The 19,846-nt window shown below is 43.6% G+C and overlaps 3 protein-coding genes across 12 annotated transcripts in view; 2 read left to right on the top strand and 1 right to left on the bottom strand.

Annotated features, from left to right (window-relative positions):
- The window catches only part of AVL9 (AVL9 cell migration associated), a 38,281-nt gene extending 36,181 nt beyond the window's left edge, over nucleotides 1-2,100 (bottom strand). For 3 of the 6 annotated variants that reach the window (XR_016467631.1, XR_004168972.2, XM_031608379.2), the window contains exon 1: nucleotides 1,901-2,098. Coding sequence is in view for 2 of the 6 variants with exons in the window: in XM_031608379.2 (XP_031464239.2) it covers nucleotides 1,901-1,993 (93 nt within the window). In the remaining 4 variants the exon portion in view is untranslated. Of the gene's footprint in view, nucleotides 1-1,711; nucleotides 1,867-1,900 lie in introns of those variants that run through there. The other 3 variants (XM_090142267.1, XM_031608380.2, XM_090142269.1) reach the window with 2 other exon arrangements.
- A 2,638-nt stretch (nucleotides 2,101-4,738) lies between these two features.
- LSM5 (LSM5 homolog, U6 small nuclear RNA and mRNA degradation associated) lies at nucleotides 4,739-8,720 on the top strand. 2 transcript variants are annotated; one of them, XM_031608369.2, is made up of 5 exons: nucleotides 4,739-4,833; nucleotides 5,207-5,302; nucleotides 6,078-6,105; nucleotides 6,718-6,790; nucleotides 8,452-8,720. In XM_031608369.2, exons 2-5 carry the CDS (start codon nucleotides 5,248-5,250, stop codon nucleotides 8,482-8,484), a joined length of 189 nt encoding a protein of 62 aa, XP_031464229.1. In that variant the 5' UTR covers nucleotides 4,739-4,833; nucleotides 5,207-5,247; the 3' UTR covers nucleotides 8,485-8,720. The 2 variants fall into 2 exon arrangements, with proteins under 2 accessions (XP_031464229.1, XP_031464228.1); XM_031608368.2 differs by having other exon boundaries at nucleotides 4,785-4,892.
- An 8,409-nt stretch (nucleotides 8,721-17,129) lies between these two features.
- Nucleotides 17,130-19,846, top strand: part of PDE1C (phosphodiesterase 1C) — a 340,705-nt gene continuing 337,988 nt past the window's right edge. For 2 of the 4 annotated variants that reach the window (XM_090142259.1, XM_090142256.1), the window contains exon 1: nucleotides 17,171-17,635. In XM_090142259.1, the coding sequence (XP_089998385.1) occupies nucleotides 17,452-17,635 (184 nt within the window). In that variant the 5' untranslated portion in view covers nucleotides 17,171-17,451. Of the gene's footprint in view, nucleotides 17,636-19,846 lie in introns of all 4 variants that reach the window. The other 2 variants (XM_090142255.1, XM_090142260.1) reach the window with 2 other exon arrangements.

Raw genomic sequence — 19,846 nt, 5'->3', positions numbered from 1 at the left:
TTAAATCAAGCCAATGGAACTTCTGCCTTTGCCTCCCCATCCCATCTTTATTTTCATGGTTGATATCATTACTCTCACTGAAAAAGATGACAAGGGATTTGTTTAAAATAATCTGCATATGACTGAAAGAAATAAGCCTCCCATTCTGTTACCAACTTCCCTCATCCAGTTTTTATATTAATGTGTCTGAAGACTGCTGTAGTTGGCTTTCCTTCACAAAGTCAGGCTGTTGGTAGCTCTAAAGAACGTATTTATATTCCCCCAGCTCTTACTCCAGTGACACTGCTACTTCTTCTCCCTCCCAAACTACCTTCCTCTGTAAATTCTCTAATTAATGTCTCAAGATAGGAAAAAAAAGAAAACTTGAAGTTCTTCCCATCCTTTTTTTTTTTTTTTTTTTTTTTTTGACAACACTTCAAAAATCACTTCTAAAACCATATTACTGGCATCAAGGTAAAACTCAATATTATTTATAGTTTTAGTTGGCTATTGCGTCCAATCTGCATAATATTACAAGTAGTATAAACTCAGATATAATGAAAGCCACATCCACTTTTGTCTCCAACCTATGTTTTGTCTAAGTGGCCACAACAAGGGCGAGGGCATCTTTATAGGTGTTCTTCCTAAGACACTCGATGGAACTTCATCTCTTAGCAGTATTTGGCAAGAAAGCAACTTGCTAAATATTGCAAACCTTGCAACCCAAGGTGATCTAATTACATCTAGAAACTGATCCCACAAACAGATGCTGGATGCCTCGAGAAGAAAAGATGCATTACAAAACCATGCAGATCTCTTGATAAAATGGATTTAAGAACACATACAATGAATGACCACTCCTAAGCTTTAGCCTCTGTGATATGACAATTTGTTTTACATGTTAACATCCTGAGCTTGTTTAATTTCCTGAAGTATTAACAAACATTAACTTAACTCTTGGGTAACTTATACAAATGTAATGTTCACATCAGGATAAATTCTCACATAAGGAACACAGCACAAAATAATGTTTTTGGAATGTTTGTAAGGACAGAAAGCTCCATGGAAAAGACCGCTCTGCCTTCTGTCACTCTCTAAAGAACTCCTAGAAATGCTGAAGCACGTTGCTGCAGCAGTGCTCCCTTAATAGGATTGCTTCAGTTCTCCAGCAACCAAAGTATACCGGACCAGTCCAAAAAACCATCTGCTTAAAGAAAGGCAGCTAGTCTTGCAGACTCACTGCAGGTCGAGCCCAACATTACAGTATCTGCTGTATAATAAAACAGTGACATTTAGAGACAAGCTGGGCAACAAAATCTGATTCCTAGCGTTTTCTTTCACTTTAGGAATGAAAAGACCAAGCATTCAGAGTTACCCTGGAGTTCCACGACGTTTAAAAACAAACTAGCAATCATGTGATGAGAAGTTATTCATCATTTGAAAACTATTTGCTTTCCTGAGCACAGCGCTGCTTTCCAAAGCAGAGAACACAACCTCCTCAGGTTTCTAGATACTGCCCTGTCATAGAACGTGCAACGACTGCAGAAGTTTAAACGTCAGATGTATTCCTTCGCGTGAGACTTGAAAAAAAAGGAGTTTGAATTGGATCAAATGCAGTTTTATACACGTAGCCTCAAATAAATAAATAAATAAAAATCGTTCCTGCAACAGCCTCGCCAAGATTCAGTTGGAGAGCAAAGGAGGAAACGCAACGAGGGCACAAAACACCTACGAAACGCAGGACACGGAGGGCCTACGGGACGCTGGCGGTGCACGGCTGTCGGGCGGCCCCGTCCCCTCCGGGCGGCCCCGCACGGAACGCCGCTGCCCGGCCCCGGCGCCCCACAGCCCGCAGCGGCGGGGGCTCAGCCCAGCCCAGAACCGGGGGCGGGATCCCGGGGCTCGGCACCCGCGCCCTCACCTGGCAACCCTTCTTGTGATGGAAGCCCACCACCACGATGTGCAGCACGGGACCCCGCGGAGGGGCGGCCGGCGGCGCGCCCCGCTTCTCCATGGAGCCCGGCGATGGCCGCTCCGGAGGATACCGCCCAGGCCGGGCTCTCGCTCCGCCTCCCGGTGCCGAAGAGCGGAGGGACGGACCTCAGCCGACTGCGCTTCCGCAGCTCCCGGCGGGAGGAGGCGGGGCAGGGCCGCCCTCTTTCCCCTCGCCCTGCCCCCAGCCGCGTTGTGTCCCCCGGCGGTGCTCGGTTGGAGGGGAGACTCACGTGGAAAAGTGCTTGGTTTTATTAAAATTTCAGGATATTTTATGAAAATTTCATCAGGGTTGCTGCGGGCAGAGAAGGGAGAGAGAGAGAGCTCTTCTCTCTTTTAACTCAGAGCCCCGTGACAGAGCTGTGTTTACAGCCTGCCTCGTCTCGGGTGGAGGCCGTGCAGGCTCATGGCAGGCCGAGCTGGAGCCCGATGTGATGTTAATCCACCCTGCTTGCTGAACGTCGATCAGCAAAATCGAGTTGGTGCTGCTGCTGCTCGCGCTCTCCTGCTGTTAAATGTGTATTATGGTAACCCGAGAGAGATGGTTCAAAGGCTTGCCTGAGAGCAAGTGCAAATTTAAAGAGGTAAAAATGAACGATCCTCATCTGCCTGCCCCCTGATCATGCTCCTTCGTTAACCTTGGTGATTTGGTTCAGCCTGTTTAAACCAACAGCACTTAGCAGAGATTGTGCTCGTCGTCACTAAGATTCTCCAGAAATCAGAGGAAGATAGTCTTTTTGAAAAGAACTATAAAAGAACAGCGCTCAGAGAAAATCTCATTGCTAACACAATACCCAGAGGTTCAAATTATAACAATAAAGCATGTAATTACGTATTGTTCCTCTATTTCAACTGAAGTTCCATTACATATACTTCAGGGAGCAAAAGATAAGCTACAAGGAACAATCCAGCAGTGGCAAGTGAATGATTTCTTATTGGTTTTATTCTGCAACTTACTTTCATGATATTTAATGTAATTAAAAAAAAAAAGAAAAGAAAAAAAGGCAAAAAAAAAAACCCAACCCTATCCATTATCTCTTGCAGAAATGAGATAAAGCAAGAGAAGACAAATGGGAGGACTTAGAACTCATCCTCAGTTCATTAAATAAAGGGCAGACTAGCACTGCTCTCACAGCTATGGGTTTTGCATTCCAGAGGCATCTCCATGATACTGCTGAATAATGGTGGCTTATTGCTTCTCTGAATAGATGATTGGATTTTTTTCACTGCTTGAAATTTTCTTTCTCACTGAGGCAATAAAAATGTTAAATGTTGGACTGAATAGTGTGAGCCTGTTCCAGGAAAACTGATTGACAGCATCCTTCTTCACAGCTGACATGGTTGCTTTTTATGAAAAAGGAAGGAATGGTAGAGCTGCAGTCAAACAGAAGCTCTTAGGAAAAAAGTTCCTACTGGAATTTTCTTTCTCATGTATATCTAATAGATACCAATAAAAATTCAGCCATATACCAGAGCTGCTCTAAAAGTAATGCCTCCTGTTTTATTATGTTGGCCCATGATGTCAGTGGTGCATGTTGGTGGTATGGCATTAGGGGTTGAACCTTCCTGCCAAAATTCCATTATATTTTGTTGCCGTGTGACAGATGGCAGCAGGGGAGGCAGTCTGACCAAGTGGCATCTGACATGGAAGTGTATCTGAAACAAAGGTGTGGAACTGAATTCCTCCATCTGGAGAAGATGGCACCCATTGGCAGCTGGGGCTATTCAGCCTGGAGAAGAGAAGGATCTGGGGAGCTCTGATAGCATTCTGTCAATATTGAAAGGGGGGCTATAAGAAAGAAAGGGACAGACTCTTTAGCAGGGCCTGTTGTGAGAGGACAAGGAGAAATGGTTTCAAGCTAAAAGAGGAGGGATTTCAAATGGGTATAAGGAAAAACTTTTTTACAGTGAAGGTTGATGATCAGAGGGCTGGGGCAGCTCTCCTATGAAGAAAGGTTGAGGGAACTGGGCTTGTTTAGCTTGGAGAAGAGAAGGCTCTGGGGAGACCTCATTGTGGCCTTCCAGTACTTGAAGGGTGCTTATAAACAGGAGGGGGAACGGCTGTTTATGAGGGTGGATAGTGATAGGACAAGGGGGAATGGTTTTAAACTGAGACAGGGGAGGTTTAGGTTGGATATTACGAGGAAGTTTTTCACATAGAGGTGGTGAGGCACTGGAACAGGTTGCCCAAGGAGGCTGTGGATGCCCCATCCCTGCAGGCATTCAAGGCCAGGCTGGATGTGGCTCTGGGCAGCCTGGGCTGCTGGTTGGTGACCTGCACATAGCAGGGGGTTGGAACTGGATGAGCAGTGTGGTCCTTTTCAACCCAGGCCATTCAGTGATTCTATGATTCTATGACCAGAGAGGTGGTGGATGCCCCATCTCCTGAGGCATTCAAGATCAGGCTGGCTGGGACTCTGAGCAACCTGCTCTAGCTGCATGTGCCCCTGTTCACTGCAGGGGGTTGGACTAGATAAGTCTCCTTCCGACTCAGTTCTGTGATTCTGTGGTTCTGTGTCAGCACAGCAGAGCAGCAGGCGGTCCATTTCAACACTGGCAGCAGCGGGTCACTTTCACTGGGGCAGATTCTGATGAGCACAGCATGCAGGCTGTTGCTCTTGGCCGGGGAAAATGGCACAGCTAACGGTGGTGACTACGTTGAAAAACAGTTTTGTAGATGGGAAGTCGCTCAGCTGAGCACTCTTACTTGGGAATAAATAGGAGGCAGATGTGGAAACCTGGAAAAACGCTCATTAGGGGGGAGCGGAGGCGGGTGAACGACGGCTCTGCCGGCCGCTACTCAGGGCTGCGTCCCGCCCTTCCCAGCCTCTACTTCGGCGGGAGGCGGCAGCGATTGCTCAGGTCTGGCGGCAATATGGCGGCCAACGCGAGCACCAACCCGTCGCAGCTCCTGCCGCTCGGTGGGCTGCGCTGCCGGCGGGGTCGGGCGGGAAGGGAGGAGGGTCGTAACCGAGGTGGGGGAGGCCGTAACGGGGAGTAAATCGGGATCTATAAGTGAGAAACAAAACTAGTTCCCCCCTCCCCGCGTTGAGGAAATACGTGCGCCGGGCGTAGCGTTGCTGTGAGGGAGCCGTCCCTCCCGGTCGGTCGGAGATGATGGGAGCTGGAGAGTCGTACCGTGGCTCGGCCCCCCCTGGGAGGGCACGTCTGGTTCGATTGGTTTCCTGTAAATGCACTAACGCGCTTCTTTTTGTTGTTGTTTTTAAATCTACAGAGCTTGTGGACAAATGCATAGGTTCTCGCATCCATATCGTGATGAAGAGCGATAAGGAAATCGTCGGAACGCTGCTGGGATTTGATGACTTTGTCAGTATCCTTTGGTGGGTGTTGTATCTGTGGGTATCAACTTCGTGGGGAGACTTGGTTCACTATATTAAGCTGTTTGGTATCAGGTTTTTGTTTGTTTGTGGGGGTTTTTTTCTTTGTTTGTTTGTGGCTTTTGGCAGCTAAAATTGTAGTTTAGTATAAAAAAGAAGTAAAGGTCCATCTCTGCTCTGCCCTTGTCAGGCCCCATCTGCAGTACTGCATCCAGGCCTGGGGTCCCCAGCACAGGGAGGATGCAGAGTTGTTGGAGCAGCTGCAGAGGAGAGACATGAAGATGATCAGAGGGCTGGGGCAGCTTTCCTATGAAGAAAGGTTGAGGGAACTGGGCTTGTTTAACTTGGAGAAGAGACGGCTCTGGGGAGACCTCATTGTGGCCTTCCAGTACTTGAAGGGAGCTTATAAGCAGGAGAGACTTTTTACATGGTCTGATACTGATGGGAAAAAGGGAGATGGTTTTAACTTAAAGAGAGGAGATTTAGATTAGATGTTGGGAGGATTTTTTTTTCACTGAGTGAAAAAACTGTTGCCAGTGAGGCACTGGCAACAGGCTGCCCAGAGAAGCTATGGATGCTTCTGTTCCTGGAGGTGTTCGAGGTCAGGCTGGATGGGCCCTGTGGCAGGATGATCTAGTGGGTGGCAGCCTGCCCATGGTAGGGGGTTGGTCTTTATTGGAAACTGAGTGGGGTTTAAGGTCCTTTCCAACCTAAGTCATTCTATGAAAAGAAATCTGGGCCTTATTTTCCTTGAAACAGAACTTTCAGATATGGTGTTAGAAGACGTTACAGAATTGTAAGTATTATTTTTGCCTCTCATTGCTATTTAAACTTGGGTTTCCTGAGGAAGAATGTGGTATAAAGTCTGTGCAATCGCAAATACTTACAAACTGAGCAGTTTATATCCTGGACCTAATTTACACAGGTTCAGGACAACCATGTCACAGAGTAGTTTTGCATCATTTATTTCAGTGAATGCTCAGAACCAAGTTCCTAGTTTGTAACCTTAATTTTGTATGGATTCTCCATTAAACCTTCCAGTTTTGTTTTTTATATTTCCACAGTGTCTAGTTAAAGATTTGATAAGTTGTCAAAAGGATAGAGTATTTTTTACCTTGTCATGCTGCGTTGCTCTTTGAAACCTATTTTGAGTATCAGTGTTATTGAAGAAATTGCCAAGTTTTAGAGGGCAAATCTGTGTTTTTATGTGCTGAACAGAAAAGTACAACAAATCTATTTAGTTGCCAGGTAACTTTCCCTGCCTAGGGGGTCAGTGTATCAAGATGATGCTGCAGTGTTATTCCCAGTAAATGTCATCTTAATATATGGATTTGCATCAGTGCTGCAATCAAAACTGTAATCACTGTTGATGATTATATGCTCGTATTTTTTTCTAATATTGCTTCAGTGAGATCACACCTGAAGGCAGAAGAATCACAAAACTAGACCAGATTTTGCTAAATGGAAATAACATAACAATGGTAAGTCATCACTGCAAAAAGTCTGCTTGTATTTCTTTTCTTTACCTGTAAATCTGTGATTGAGTTCAACTTCTTGAGCTACTTAAGTAGTTTCCAAGGCATATGTATTTATGAATGATGCTGGAAATATGATCTTATTACTACATTTCATATATTTTACAGTTTAGAATGCATGGCAAGAGGAGCGTGAGCATGATGATAATTTTATTTTGGTAAATGCTTTTTTGGTTTTAATAAGGTGTGTGAGGGAATCTTTGGAAGAGTCTGGTTAACACAGTGGCTTTTAACTCATGAGTGTCTGTAAGTCTCTGGGGTGGAATACATCTGTGTTTCATGCATTATGTCTAGATGTGTTTGCAGCAGCTTGGATACTTATAAGCTTGTTAAGTTACTTGGCTATTATTAATCATTATCATGTGATGTCTAGCATTCTGGAAAAAAGTAGTAAGGTGGAGCTTAGTTGGACTATAACAAATCGGAAGCACTTTTTGTTTATTACTCGATGTGTGTAGATCAGTACTGAAACAATAATATTGCAGTTATGCATCGCTAAGTGAATTCTGCAGCTTCTTAGATACTTTACTACAAGAGCAGACTCAGAGTGCTTCATTTGCTTACCTGCAGATGGCTGCAAAATCTGGACTTCCTGCATAAGGGCGTTCGTGTTTTGGTGGAGGGCTGACTTGAGTCTGTCAGAGCCCTGTCTGCTCTGTGTGAATGGGGAATAATCTCCATATTGCTACCTCACCCTTCTGAGTAAAAGCTATTTTGGCTTAATTTCAAAACCTTTTCTTGCTTTTATGGCTAAAATAATTATCATCCGATTAGTCTGGTGGCATACTTCCCTTGAAGAAAGTGCCAGTGATCCTTAAAGTACACATATTCAGCAAAACCCAACTGTGCTTCTGTACTGGGGATCTTGTGCCTCTTTTAAGGGTACATCTTACTGCATCAAGAAAACTATGCCATAGAATTCCTGAATCTGTCTCAAGAGCACCCCTGGTCTTTGTATCTTGGAACTATGTTGCTCACTGTTAAGAAAATACAAGTGAAATGATTTTGGATCTTTTTTCCCTTTACCTTTATTTACCTTTTTTTTTCTTTAATATTTCCTTTTATATTTACTCTTAAGCTCTTTATTCACAGGAAAATACTATGCTGGCTTGTTTCCTACTGACTATAGAAAGGTTCAGTCTTCTTACATATACACATATAGAGACTTTTCTTATCACTAAAAGTTGGAAAGAGCAAAACAACTTTTCAGCATAGCAGTGGTCTGGAGAAGAATCGGCAATTGAAGAAATGCTCTTGAAAGGAGGCATATTCTTTGTCCTTTTCAAAACAAACTGTAGAGTTTCAAGATGGAATCATCACCTTGGAATGAATAACAAGGACAAAAAATATACTATATGTTACTTAGGAACTCCTTTGTTCATATTGTTAAGCATTCTTTGTATTTTGGAGTTTCTCTTTGACATGCACTCCTCTTTCAGTGACTGACTTCTTTTTTTGAGACGATAGTAAATGGTCTCAGTTTTGAATTTTGTGGTCTACTGTGAAGTCTCTATCTGCTAAAATGTTTTAAAGGAAGAACTGTGATGTATGAATTTGAATAACTCAAATCCATGGTGCTAAGGCAAAATTATCTTATTCTTTTGCAGCTGGTTCCTGGAGGAGAAGGACCTGAAGTATAAATTGATACAGATGTTGTCTATGAAGACATGTTATGTATATCATCTAAATAGAGCCTTGGGGTCTGGGTGGGTTTTTTTGGTTGTTTATTTACACACTTGCAGTTGACATTTGATAAAAAACAAAGATTTCCTGTTCAGGAAAGGTGCATTGCTAATGCTGACTTTGTAAGTTGAAATCATGACTTTCTTGTAAAGACATACTAATTTGCTCAGAATAAAGGCTTTTGTTTTGTTAAGTGTTGTATTTTGTTATGTAAGAGCATCAGTTTTTAAGAACTGTTTTTCTATTCCATCAACCAGTTTAAAACAGTGTTTCAGTTACTGTCAGCTTTCTGGTTTTCTGTTTATTGCATTCATTTATGGCCCAGTCCTATATAAAATACAAGCATATTTCTTAATTGCTATACAGACAACACAAAGCTGGATCCTTTGTTTAAACTCTGCTTCATGCTGTAGCACCAGAAGCCATGTGGAAAAGTGCTGTAGGATTCTGGAAATGTTTGCCAAGTGAATACACCTATTTGATGCTCAGCAGCCTTTGGTTCTGCTGTGTGTTTCAGCTCTCTTGGCCATCTTTTGCTTGGTATATACACCTTCTTACAGTAAAGATGCTGTAAGATATTTGACAAATAAGAGCAGACAGGCCAGACCGTAGTCCATATTTAGCAGTAAAAGGCTGATAAAACTTTTAAATTCATATCAGTGATGATTTCATCTTTACCACTAAGTGGTGCTGTTTATACTTTTAAGCTAGGAGCTGCCTATGGCAGCTTAGAGTTTGGGGTAGTCATTTTAGTCAAAAGATTGTCTTCACTCTCATTTTGTTTTCCTGTGATTTAAAGAGTTGACAGATGCTGGGGGTAACTATTGCTTCAGGAGAATTTCTATAAAGTAACACATTGGTGTATGTGTTGGTCACTCAGTTGAGCAAACTTCTGATTCTGAATCACGTCCAGTGCAGCTTGTACTTCCATGATACACTACTTACATGATTCCTATGTTTGTATCTCTTTGGTGAAGAATTGCAGGTGCCTGCTGTTGCTACAGAGATACATAGTGTAGAGTATGGGCTCAGAGGCAGGAGGAAATGCTTTACCTTCCCATTACCAGAAATGGAAAGCAGAGTTGAAGAAAGGAGTTTGGGAGCAGAATTCTGTGAGGAAGTAGCCCTGGGTCCTTTTGCTTTGCTATATCTGACAAAGAGCTGTGTTCTATTAGTTGGATTTCAGATTGACTATGTTGAGAATTTCTTGCTTTAGCCTTTTCAGGAGAAAGAGGCTCTCCTCCAGGGAACATGCTGCATTAAGACCTAATTCTTCTGGATATATCATCTGCAGTTGTCGTCGTTGAATCTAAGCATTACATTTATTCTGGCTTGTATCAGGAACAGTGTGGTGAGCAGGACTAGGGAAGTAATCCTGTCCCTGTACTCAGCACTGGTGAGGCTTCACTTCAAGTATTGTGTTCAATTTTTGGCACCTCAGTACAGAAAGGACGTGGAGGTGCTGGAGCAGGTGCAAAGAAGGGCAACAAGGTTTGTAAGGGCTTGGAGAATATGGCCTATGAGGAGACACTGAAGGAACTGAGGCTGTTTGGTATGTCAACTAATATACTTTAAAAACAAAACGAAAAACACATTTATTGGATTAAAGCATCTTTGTTTGGATCCTTATTTCCTAGAAATGAGTCTTTTCACTGGAGCACTTAAAAGATTTCTAGCCAGTGTAGGAGTTCTATACATATTTTAGTGTATGCCATGCAGTGTTTTGAAAACGTTGCTGAAGAGTAGTTTTGTGTTGGGAGGGAAAGAGCAGATAGTGGCTTAAAAGCAATCTTTCAAAGAGAAAGCTTCTTTTAGGAGTTTTATTCAAGCAGCATAGATATTTTATGCTGTCAGGATTTTGTTTCTTCTGGAATTAAAAAAAAAAAATTGTGTTCCTTTGCTTCCTTGTTCTGCTGGTTGTATGCTCCCTTCAGAGGAAGTGTTAAGACTGTTGTGTCAGGAGGGCATTTTCCTTCATGACTTGCAGACATCACTCTGAAGACAGTTTCTTTGCTTCTAAATGCTGTTCACAACGTATAAGGTGGAAAAATTTGTAACCATGAGCTGAAAATTTGAAGTATTCTAGAGTGGTTTGATTTGCATTGTGTTCAATAGTCCCATAGCCTGTTGCTTTGAAAGTTCAAGGAAGCTTTTTCCTGCTGATTTCATGAATTTTTTTTTTCTCTGTTTCTCTATTTACTTCTTTGATATACTGGAAGCTCCCAAAGGATGGATGGTGTCACAAGCACTCAGGGGAAAGGATTTCCACTTTAATTCAAATAATTGGCATGTGTTTGTTAGGTTGCTGATGCCTATAAAAAGCATTTCACTATGGTAATAGTCCCAGGTGACAGAGTGGATAGGTCTCTTGGTTTAATTAAGCCTCTCTTGCATTGCTGATTTTCCCATCCGATCCCCCATCAAGCTTATATAAAAAATCAAGTAATGGGGCCGTCTTGAAATAGAAATGTTAGTGGGTTTTAAGGCAAGGTGAACTGTTCTTTAGTCTGCCTTACAGTATTCTGTAAGTTTGGGGTTTGTTTGTTTGTTTTGCCAAGCAATTACTAAATTAAGCTTCATGCTATTGTTACTTATTATGGTCATTATGAGGGAAGAGTGAACGAATACATTATGGCTATATTGCTACAGAGAAATAGCAGTTATGGCTAGTAATTGTGGCCATATTATTGTGGGAAAGAAACTGGGTTTGTGTTCTATTCATACTGGATACACATTCTTTGTTAGATGTGTACAACTAATTATCCACACACTTAGCTAGTAATTAGAATTCATAGAGTGGTTTGGGTTGGAAAGGATGTTAGAGATGATCTAGTTTCAAGCACCCTGCCATGGGTAGGGACACCTTCCTCTAGACCATGGGCTGCTCAATACCCTATCCAGCCAGGCCTTGGGACATCCACAACTCCCTGGGCAGCCTGCTGCAGTGCCTCATGACCCCCATAGGAAAGAATTTCTTCCAAATATCCGATCTAAATCTACTTTGTAATTTAAACTGTCCTATCGCTGTACTCTTGGTGAAGAGTCTCTCTCTAGCTTTCCTTGCTAGAGTTTTGATGTTACAAAGTATAATGTTGTGTGATGTCACCAGGCAATGGACTGTGACCTCATGGCCCTCTATTGCATATACTGGGGCACAGTAGAGCCTCGCCCAGCCAGGCTTACTCTTGTCTCTGGCTGAGCACATTTGTGAGGCTTGGAGAAACTAGCAAGTCTTCCTTGGGTTGTGCTGTGGGGCTCTGGGAGATGTTCTCAGCGCCCATCCCTGCAGCATTGCCTTCGTTTCCCTGGTCCTGCCTGGCTCAGGCAACTGGGCCCCGAGAAGTGCGCTTGAGCAGAGGTGAGCAGTGTGGGGACAGGGCCCTGGACTGACTGTGGGGTGGGTGCTGGGGTTCAGGAAGCTGCCAGGGCTGCAACTGATGCCTGACCCCGTGCCAGAGGGGAGCGTGAGCTGGGCCAGCTGTAGGGTCAGGAGGGTTTCTGGCTGAGGATGTGGGATGCTGCTGCTTGCTACAGGACAGCCACTAACATTGGCTTCCTTGGAGTGTGAAGCCCCTGCTGTAGTGGCACAGCAGGGAAGCAGCTGTTCATCTCCCAGCCCACTGCAGTGGGAAGGGCATGAACAAGGAGGAATCATTTTTCAGCTGCTGTGACTGGAGGCTCTGACACCTGCATAGTTGCCTGCAAGCACATGTTGTGCCTCTGCTGCATCCTCCTGTGGACCAGGAGCAAACTCACCTGCTGGCTCTGCAGGAGGCTTATGAGTGCCCTCCACTTCTCAGTGCAGGCAGATGGCCTTGTGTCATCACACTGCTATCAGAGTGCAAAGCAGAGAGCCACCAGGCAATCTCCTTGCAGCCCCCTGCCACCTCATGCCCTGCTCCATCGGGCAGCCATGCAGGTCTCACTGATGAGGAACTCCTCAGCACTTCCCACACAGCTCCTAGGGATCTCAATGCCCATCTCTAGGGAGATGGAGGAGCCCCACAGAGTGCTGGAGTAGGTGGCAGGAGTGGGACCTTCCACCCAGGGCTGCAGGTATAACCCTGCCCCTCTTGGCTGGAGCAAAGCACCCATCCAGGAGGACCCAGTGTCCCAGTAAAAGAAGGGCCCACAGTGCCAAGGGCACTTCACAACACTGAAAGAGGCCATCCCCATGGCACCATGAGCAGGGCTTACATGGATCTTTAATAATCAACTACAAAAAAAACCCACATAACTATTCTGTAGGGAATGTCTCAATCTTACTCAGAGCTCAGGGCAGAGCTTGTGGATGCTGTTATCAATGGAGCGTGGTGTTCCTGACTACAGGACACAAGGGTTTGGACTCAGCAGTCCCCAACACAGTTCCCTTGCTCCCTGTTGCTGCTACCAGAGAGCAGAAATCAGCACTGCCCTTTGCTCCCCTGTGAGGAAACTATAGGTCTTGTGTCAGAATGGTGTTCAAAATACTAAATCAGGGAATGGCTGTAGCCAAGTTAGGGTGGATGAGGAACAGTGCAAATAGGAACAAGTTGTATATTTTGGTTGCACTAGCCTCTGTGTGCAAAATTTCAAATGATGTAATGATGTTGGGTACTGTGAATATTTGGAGAAATGATTAGTGCTGACATTCTGAATGGTGAGACCCACCATTGAAACATGACTTTTCTAAGGGAAGAATTCCACTACCAGTGCTGCCTGATGAGAACGTTACCTCATGGAATTTTCTTCTAATGTTGTAGTGTTAGGTGATATTTCATGGATTTTTACAGATATTTCACAAGGGATCAGAAACTCAGGAAGGAAAGGCTATAAAAGCTTTGTTCTAAAGTACAGATGTCTGTAAGAAGGCAGTAGGAAAATGTTCAGAGACAAGACTGTCTTTGCACCTACAGTATGTTTGCACCTCTTTGGTTATTTTCTCCTCTCCTGTCCTCCAAAATTTTCTGAGAGTTTTAATGTGTATTACACACTGAATTATTAAAATACATGGAGTGCATTAAAATACACACAGTGTTTAAAATATCTGAGATACCCACATGCTACTATTACATATGGTTTGTGTTCTGTGTCTAAAATTGCATGTGCAGAGTTGTTTCCTGTTACTCAAGAATCATGTAGCTAAGTAATAAATCTAAGAGCTTCAGTATAGATTGCTTATTAGCAAAGATTTATTATGTGGATTTTAAATCCACACAGCTGTGTTCTTAGGGTTTGTAAGTCTGAGCTCATGAGTATAATATGCATACAGATAATAGCTCACAGCTATTCATGTTGGAGGAAATGGCAGTTCATTCTCATCATTTGAGGTCACTGGATCTCATTTGAGATCACACAGCAGTGCTACAAAAATGGTCAGTCCAGGGGGTGGTGGGGCTGAGGGGATTTGTTTCTGTGTTGTAGCACAGCTGCAAGATGCTGCTGAGTCTCAAGGTTGGTGTTGTGCTTTAACCTGGCAGCAGCTCAGCATCACACGTTTGTTTGTTTGCCCCCCCTTCCCAGTGGGATGAGAAAAAAGGCAAAGAAAACAAAATTCATGGGTTGAGATAAAAACTATTCACCAAGACAGTAAAGGAAGAGAAAAGGAAAATAATAGTAAAAGCAATAATATATATTTACAAGACAAGTGATGCACAAAGCAATTGCTCTGACTGATGCCCAGCCAGTCCCTGAGCAACAGCCACCCCTCAGTTCCCCTCACATGATGTCATACGATATGGAATATCTCTTTGACCAGTTCAGGTCAGCTGTCCTGGTTATGTCCCACCTCTTAGCTCCTTGTTCCCCTCACCCCCGCTCACTTGCAGGACAGTATGAGAAGCTGAGAAACTGAAGTGTCCTTGGCTCCATGCAGCACTGCTCAGCAACAACTAAAACATGGGTGTGTTATCAACATTGTTTTTCTCCCAAAGCCAAAACGTAGCATCCTACCAGACACTATGCAGAAAGGAGTCAACTCTGTCCAAGCTGAAACCAGTGTAGTTAGTAATGTAATGCAGGACAGGCAATACCCACCAGCCTGCAAAAGGAAGATGGAGTTTTATGTGCTTTAGGGGAGAGAAAAGGAACAGACAGAGCAAAAATGCAATGGCTGAATCCACACTGGATTCAGATCAGATCACAGATCTGGCTTTGCAGCTTGAAAGCCTGTCATGTCAAACTGACACTGTATTATTTTAGTACTCCTTCAGATAGCTCTAATTAAAATAGGTGGGCTGCTGGTGAGGGAGAACAGGAGTGCTCTTTCTTCTTTCCCCCTTCTCTTCCTCCCCCCTGCTTGTTCTCTGGTTGCTGAGCAATGCTCCTCTTTCTGACTTTGTATCACGGGCAGACCTTGGTGTCATGTATCTGCCTCTCCTGCTGTCTGCCTCCACGAGGGATAAAATGTCCTACCTGCTGGCAGAAGGTTGGTTGCCTGGCCAAGAGGAAGGGCAGAGCATGCAGCTCAGTCTCTCCTCCTCCGCTGACAAATGTTTGTGTGCAAACAGGGCACAGCCCTGGCAACTGATTTGAGGAGGCAGGTATCCTTATTGTTTCCATAAACTCATGAAACCTTGTTTCCTGCAGGTTTGTGATCTGCATTTAGTGATGGATACATGGTAAGAAGTAAATTAAAGCTGCACTCTTTCCCACAGTGGCGGTGGAGTTTTTAGGCATTTATTCCTACAAATCTTTTCATTAATTTGCATTAGCTTTGCATCTTTGGGCAGTTTTATGTTTGGATCTAAGGCCTTAAAAATGATGGGGAAGTCAGTGATCCTGAACACATAATTTTCCTTTAGGCTGAAATAAACCTGCAGAAGATCATTGCCAACAGAGCTGGAAACTGAACTCAGATCTAGCACTGTGATGGGCTCTAGTTTCACTCCCCTTACATTTCAGAAAAATAACAGACTCTGGGTCCTTAACTGTAATATCTGCTCTGGTAGCATGACTGTAAGGCAGCTTTAGTTTATACTTCACCAAAAGATACTTGTCAGGAACAAATTTTATGTTGATTTTTTGGAGCTTGCATACAGTGGAATGCGGTAGGTGTCTGAAGGAGTTTTATGGAAATCTTGTGTTTAGAACTTGCTTGTGGTGCTTTGAGGAAAAAGTGCATAGGAACACATGGCTAAAGATGGAATTATAACACATAAGTACAATTTGGCTTCTAGCTGGGCAGGAAAGGTTTAATTTCTTTAAAAAAGCATGTCTGGATTAATTAATAAATCAACAGTGATTTACAACATTAGTACTTCTGCTCCTTCCACTTACAGTACTTATTCTTTGTGAAAAAAGTTTTTAAAAAGTGTTCAAATAAAACAGACTTTCCTTCACCAAACATCAAATTTGAGAAGAAGGGAGAAATAGAGTTGTAGAAGAAAGGCTAGTTGTAATCACTCCCTTCCATGCATGCTTATGAAAATCATTTGTGATCAAGAAACATCCCTAGAGAGCAAGATGTTACCTACCTGGCATGCTACTTGCACTGAAACTGTCTTAACTGCAAGGAGAGTCAAGAAGAAAATTCAGGTAGAGACAATGAGAGCAAGCATAATGAAACAAATGCACGGGATTAGAAAACATAGGCTATGTACATCTGCCTTCTTGCTCTCTGATGCATTCATGGCACTGTTTTTGTCCAGGAAAGAAGGACCGCCCTGGCGCAAGAAATTCCCACTCAGAGGTTATTACGTCAGTGTTGAGTTGCCTTGGGATCTTGGTGCAGGAGCACAACAACAAATGAGAGAACCAGGCTGCTGTAGTCAGCATGGAAGAGCAGAACAGTTTCAGGAAGTGCTGGCTTCCCTCCATACAAGAAGTGGGATAATAGGCTGCAATTATTGGACTCCCATGCTGATGGAGATAAAACTAGCTGTTACTTTCATGTTGCTGATTGGTACCACTAAAGTGTTACGTATAGATACAGAAGTTTTATGCTCTGGAAAGTGTGGCTATTATTACTACTGTCATCTTAAACATCTAAGTATATACATTTAACACTTCCAATTGCTACAGTAATGAAATACTTTTAGGACTTGCAGTGCCCTGGAGAAGTTTTATGATATCTTTTTAACAGATAGGGAATTAAAGTCAGCTTCGGAAATCTCCAGCAGCTGAAGACAGTCCAGTTCGTGCAAGAGTTGTGGTAGTGATGCTGTGATGTTGTTACAGTGTTCGGTGACTGTAATTATTGTACAGTCTGTTGTTGTAAGCTGCAAATACAGTTTGGTTAGTGATGCTATGGCAGTTAATATTCCAATATCACAAAGGAGTTGAGGTTGGAAGGTGCCCTTGGAGATCATCTAGTCCGTCTTGTCTGCTAGAGGCAGTGTTTTATTCAATCAGGAGTAATACAAGCACAAGTCTGGATGCTGCATTGCTTAAGAAGTCCTGAAGAAGTTGCAAAGGCAGGTGGGGATATATCCTATGTTTAAGTTTTTCTATTCAAGGAAATAAAAGTTATGTACTCAAGGACACAAATAACCTCAGCTCTGTGTCCACACCCTACAGCACCGTTGCCTTTCCCTCTGTTTATGGCAAGGTAACCCTAGGAGGTAGACTCAACGACAAATAACGATATTAAGAAGTAGTAAAAAGAGTTGAATTTACTCCTGCTCTCTTAGAAGGAAGATTAGGGATCAATACTTCTTTTCACACCTCTCTAGGCACAGACAAATCGCACTTTCCCATCCCACAGCAGACACCCGTCCCCGGGACGTGGCTCAGCAGCAGGGACGCTCACCAGGAGCCACGCTGTGCCCGAGGGGCGGAGGAGGCGGTGCCGGAGAGCCTCCTCGGCTCCCCCCCTCCCTCTTCTCTCCGGGAGCGCAGCCGCCTGCAGGAGGGGCCGCGGGCCGGCCGAGCCCCGAACTTCCCGCAGCGAGGAGGAGCGGGCAGTGAGGGCTTCCTGGGAGCGGAGCCGAGGCAGGGATCGGACCATGGGCTCCGCCGGCTCGGCGCTGGGCCGATCGCGGCGCGCCCCGGACCGGGTGAGCGCGGAGCCCCCCGCCGCGCCGCTGTCCGTGGTGCTGAAACCCCGCCGGCTCACGGAGGAGAAGAAGGAGGAGGAGGAGGAGGAGGAGGAGGAGGAAGAAGAGCCGCCTCGCCACGGCACCGCCGCCCGTGAGTGTGCGCTCAGTGGGTCCCTGCAGCTTCCTGCCCGAGTGGAAGGGCAGCGGGGCCGGGAGGCGCGGGGAGGCACGGGGGCTCGTGTAAAACCAGAGCGCCATTTGCTTTGCAAGGGTGGTGTGGAGAGGGGGGTAGGAAGCATAATTGCGAGGAAGCATAGCACTGGAAGTGGTATCATCCTTCCAGTTTTCTCACGCAATCCGCCGGGTGTAGCCTTAGGATGAGGAACGAGTTTGGCGACTGGTAGCATTTTCTTCCTGGGACTTTGCCTGCTTGAAGTTACTCCCTCTGTCAAAACTTGCACAGCTGAGATTTCCGGTCTTACTGTCGGTGTCGCTACAAAGACTTTTTCATTGATATCCTTCAGTTCCAGAACAATGCACCCCCTCTTATTAATATTTTTAAAAGATGAGCATGTTTTAGTCAGCCAGCATAAAACCATTCAATAAATTCATTCAGTGAAAGCATAAGCTTTGATGTTTAAGAAATCCTAAAGAAGTTGCAAAGGCAGGAAGATATGTGTACTTAAGGAATTAGATAGCCTGTTTTTTAGCTACTTAACAACTTTCTCTTAAATAAATACTTCCAATTACACTAGGTGATAGGTGATTGTAATTTTTTTTCTTTTTAATGTGGTCTGATTTGTATCTCGTCTTTGCTCTTTCTACACTTCAGACAACACAAATAATCATTTGAAATCAATGATCTAACAAAGCTTATAGGTACTCATCTAACTAAATGGAAAGTGTGTCTCTTCACTTTTAAATGCAGGGTCACTTGTGAGAAGATTTAACCATTTTGATTTTTTTTCCTTATATCATTCCTTCTTTCTTCCTATCATTTCATGTTTGTGATATTATATGAGTTAGAACAACTACTTTTATGTACCATCAGTTTTTTTAGTTTACTGACTCACCAGTTATGTCTTTTCACTTCAGCCCCTGCAGTTTTGTGTCCAGTGCAATGCAGTTGATACATGATCAATTCAAACATCACAAATTCCTCAATAGCTCTCAGAATAATATAGTCAGAACCTGAGATGTTGTAATCCCCTGAAATATACATAGTTATAATTGTTGATACTGGCCATCTGTCATTTGGATTTGTCTAATTATGCTTTCTAAGTCCTCTCTAGAGGAAAAAGAAGTATGTATAGTGGAATATGCCATCTATTTGGTCTAATTTTCTACTTTACCTGGGTTGCGATGCCATTTACCTGGAATTTGAGTAGAAGAAATTATTCTGCATTTAGGTAGATTTTAGAGAACTCAGCATTTTCTTTTTTCCCAGCAATTCTTAGACAGTTGACTTTGAATTCTGTAAGAATTGTGCTGAGGGCATGAGCAGTGTGGCAGTCATTTCAGTTAAGAGTGATTACTCTGCTAAATGTAAAGGGAATGGTCTCCTGTGATTACTTCCAAATGAACACTGAAATTCACAGAGTGTTTGTTATTTCATAGCTACACATTCTACATCTAAGTAAGAGGTCTACTCCAAAAGTAATGCCTCCTATTTTATCACGTTGGCCCATGTCATCAACGGCAGATGTTGGTGGTATGGCACTACAGCCTGATCCTTCCCACCAATATTCCATTACATTTTGTTGCTGTGCAATGGCTGACAGCAGAGGGGCAGTTTGACAAAATAGCATCTGACATGGAAGCACAGATGAACCAACAGTGTGTAATTGAATTCCTCCATGCGGAAAAAAACAGCGCTCATTGACACACATCAACACTTGCTGAACATTTTTGGAGACCAAACAGTGGATGTGAGCACAGTGTGGTGGTGACTGGTGTGTTTCAGTAGTGGCAACAGCAATGTAAAATACAAGACACATTCCAGACAACCACACAATTTTTTACAAGCATGCCATGCAGGCTCTTATTCATCACTGGCAAAAATGTATTGCTAATGGTCATGACTGTGTTGAAAAATCATGTCTTGTAGCTGAGAATTTGCTTAATCAAATAGTGCTATTTTGCCCTTTGTACCTACTGTAGTTTCAGAGGAAATAAATAGGAAGCATTACTTTTGGAGTGATTTATGTCTTTCCCAAGATAGTTATTTTGGACAATGATATAACTTTTTCTTTTGCTACAGCCATTCGAAGTTTTCTATTGTTGTTTTTTTTTAAATTTTAATATATTTTTCTTGCTTATGTTGGGAACATGTACAAATGTTAGCTGAGCAATGTCAAATGTA

The sequence above is a fragment of the Phasianus colchicus genome, chromosome 6 (genome assembly GCF_987193195.1).
Source record: "Phasianus colchicus chromosome 6, bPhaCol1.hap1.1, whole genome shotgun sequence".
Taxonomy (NCBI): Eukaryota; Metazoa; Chordata; class Aves; order Galliformes; family Phasianidae; genus Phasianus; species Phasianus colchicus.
Note: the sequence above shows the minus strand (reverse complement) of the source record. Positions and strands in the feature narration are given on the sequence as shown.

Bases quoted from the DNA above. Each gene is read 5' to 3' on its own strand.
- LSM5 (XM_031608368.2), top strand. From the start codon at position 4,847: ATGGCGGCCAACGCGAGCACCAACCCGTCGCAGCTCCTGCCGCTCG. The intron at 6,106-6,717 runs GTAAGTATTATT...ATATTGCTTCAG, and splicing joins TTAGAAGACGTTACAGAATT to TGAGATCACACCTGAAGGCA. The intron at 6,791-8,451 runs GTAAGTCATCAC...ATTCTTTTGCAG, and splicing joins ATGGAAATAACATAACAATG to CTGGTTCCTGGAGGAGAAGG.